Source organism: Aplysia californica, unplaced genomic scaffold (genome assembly GCF_000002075.1).
Source record: "Aplysia californica isolate F4 #8 unplaced genomic scaffold, AplCal3.0 scaffold00126, whole genome shotgun sequence".
Taxonomy (NCBI): Eukaryota; Metazoa; Mollusca; class Gastropoda; order Aplysiida; family Aplysiidae; genus Aplysia; species Aplysia californica.
The window spans coordinates 1,226,742-1,228,664 of record NW_004797396.1 but is presented as its reverse complement, the minus strand read 5'-3'; the positions used below and the strand labels follow the sequence as shown (position 1 = coordinate 1,228,664).

General features: G+C 43.4%; 1 protein-coding gene across 1 annotated transcript in view; it reads left to right on the top strand.

Moving 5' to 3' along the window:
* The first annotated feature begins 331 nt into the window (after positions 1–331).
* The window catches only part of LOC101845461 (myb-like protein I), a 5,472-nt gene continuing 3,880 nt past the window's right edge, over positions 332–1,923 (top strand). The window contains exon 1 of the mRNA XM_005096327.3: positions 332–743. Within this exon, the coding sequence (XP_005096384.1) occupies positions 486–743 (258 nt within the window). The 5' untranslated portion in view covers positions 332–485. The remainder of the gene's footprint in view (positions 744–1,923) is intronic.

Here is a 1,923-nt window from a genome sequence, read left to right as displayed (position 1 = left end):
CCCCAACCCCTCTCCCTTGTCAGAAATGAGTATAAAACAATATTTTTATTTCATCTAAACTATTACTATTAGAATGAAATTAAAGTTGTCAGCAGCTAGTGATGTGAAATAGGTTTACGGGTTTTCCACTGCGTCCTTGTTGATGTGAGATTACGTCAGGCAAGGGTGACGTGTAGCTCAGAAATAGAGCACGTCGATTTACCGATTTCATCAGCGGAGAGAAATCTCGTACTGGATGTGTGATCAGCTCATGAATATTTATGATCAACCAGCCCAAGGTTAGAATACGCTTCGTTCATTGGTCCGTTTACCGGTGTTTTGAGGTCATCTCAGCGCGCAGGCTCAGCTGAATATTATTTTTATCCCACGCAGCCGGTGCGGCTTGAGAGGAGTACCGAAAGTCATTTTGTTACAGTGTTTTGGGACTGATAGTCCAGTATTTGCCCATCTCACCGAACGAGGAGTTTGTTGTATCACCAGCAACCATGGTTAGGGTGATTAGTCAAAACTTTAGCCCCCCGAGGAGCCGACACAGCTCTGGAGAGACGGACTGGGACCTCGCCGAACGGACCAAACTAGCTCTTTCATCGCTCGGAGCGAAACGATTTGAACCTGCTGAATATGAATCTTCAAGTGATTCTTTTTGGGATTCAGAGTTCGACGGAGAACACTGTGAGTCACATTTGTCGGAGGCGAGCTGCGAACAGGCTGACATTAACGGCAACGATTCCTTCGAAAAGTCGGTGAGTGTCGCTTGACCTAGTTTTATCACTCAGCTGCTGCCTGATCAGCTGTCCAGGTGATGATCGGCTGCACGTACGTCACTGACATTGCACTGTAAACAACTTCAAGTTACCTAAATGCAAAGTGAATGTACCAGTTTATGCACTTTAAATGCAGTATTCTATTGTTTTGAGTAAGGTTTATACCACATTTGGTTTGGTTTAGAAGGAATTGTGCGATATTAATCGTCAGCTGCAATCAGGTGGACCACATTCTGAGCAGCTGATCGAGGTCACCAAGAGAGAGAACTCCGGTCCCAGCTGATTCTAGACCCGCCCACATTTAGCAATTTGCACCACAAAATACGAGTTTTCTAGCCTTGTATCAGACAGTGGTGCCCCATGTAGTTGTGCAAGATGACAATAAGTGTTCTTGGTGCGTATTTATTTTCATTTTTAGTGGTATTTTGACTCGATAATTGAGAAATCGAAACTTGACTGTGTGGCCTTCAACCTTGAATAAATTAACTGACTTACCTCGTTCTGTAGCTCCACCCATTATCCTTTTGCCTTTCAGCAACCTTTGACCCCCACGTTGGCAACTGCTGAGCTTGGGGCGCCATGCACCATCGCTTTCTGCAGCGAGCAGGCAAATTAATTGCTCAGCTGTTATTGTGTGCCGCAATAAACTGCAGTTCTCCCGCTGCATGTTTTACCTCCAATGCTGTTTAGCCGCTCAATTTCAAAGTTAATCCTTTACCCCAACTGCATCGTTTTATGTTAAACTTGGCACTAGAATCTAGGCTACCGTTTTCAAATCGCCATGCCTTAATTTTACTTTACAATTTACATTGGCTTTGAGCCTGTCCAAAATATTAATTTGTGAAAATCTGATCTAGATCTAGATCTAGAATCTAGGCTTGACATGTAGGATACCTTTAGACTTTAGTCTTTACTTAGATCTCTGTCTTCTTCATAACACATGAATGTACATCATGTAGGCTATTAAAAGACATTTTGTCGTCAGTTCAGTGTTAGGCCTGTCTTACTTTTGTTTAGACTTGTCGATTTGGGTTGATTTTGCTCTTCTTATTTGAGACTCAGCTTTTGCGTATCGATTCTAGATCTAGCTCTCAGACTCAGACCTTCCATCCATGATTATTGAAAGTGGAAATGTCCATGCCAGTGGACGACCCCCCCC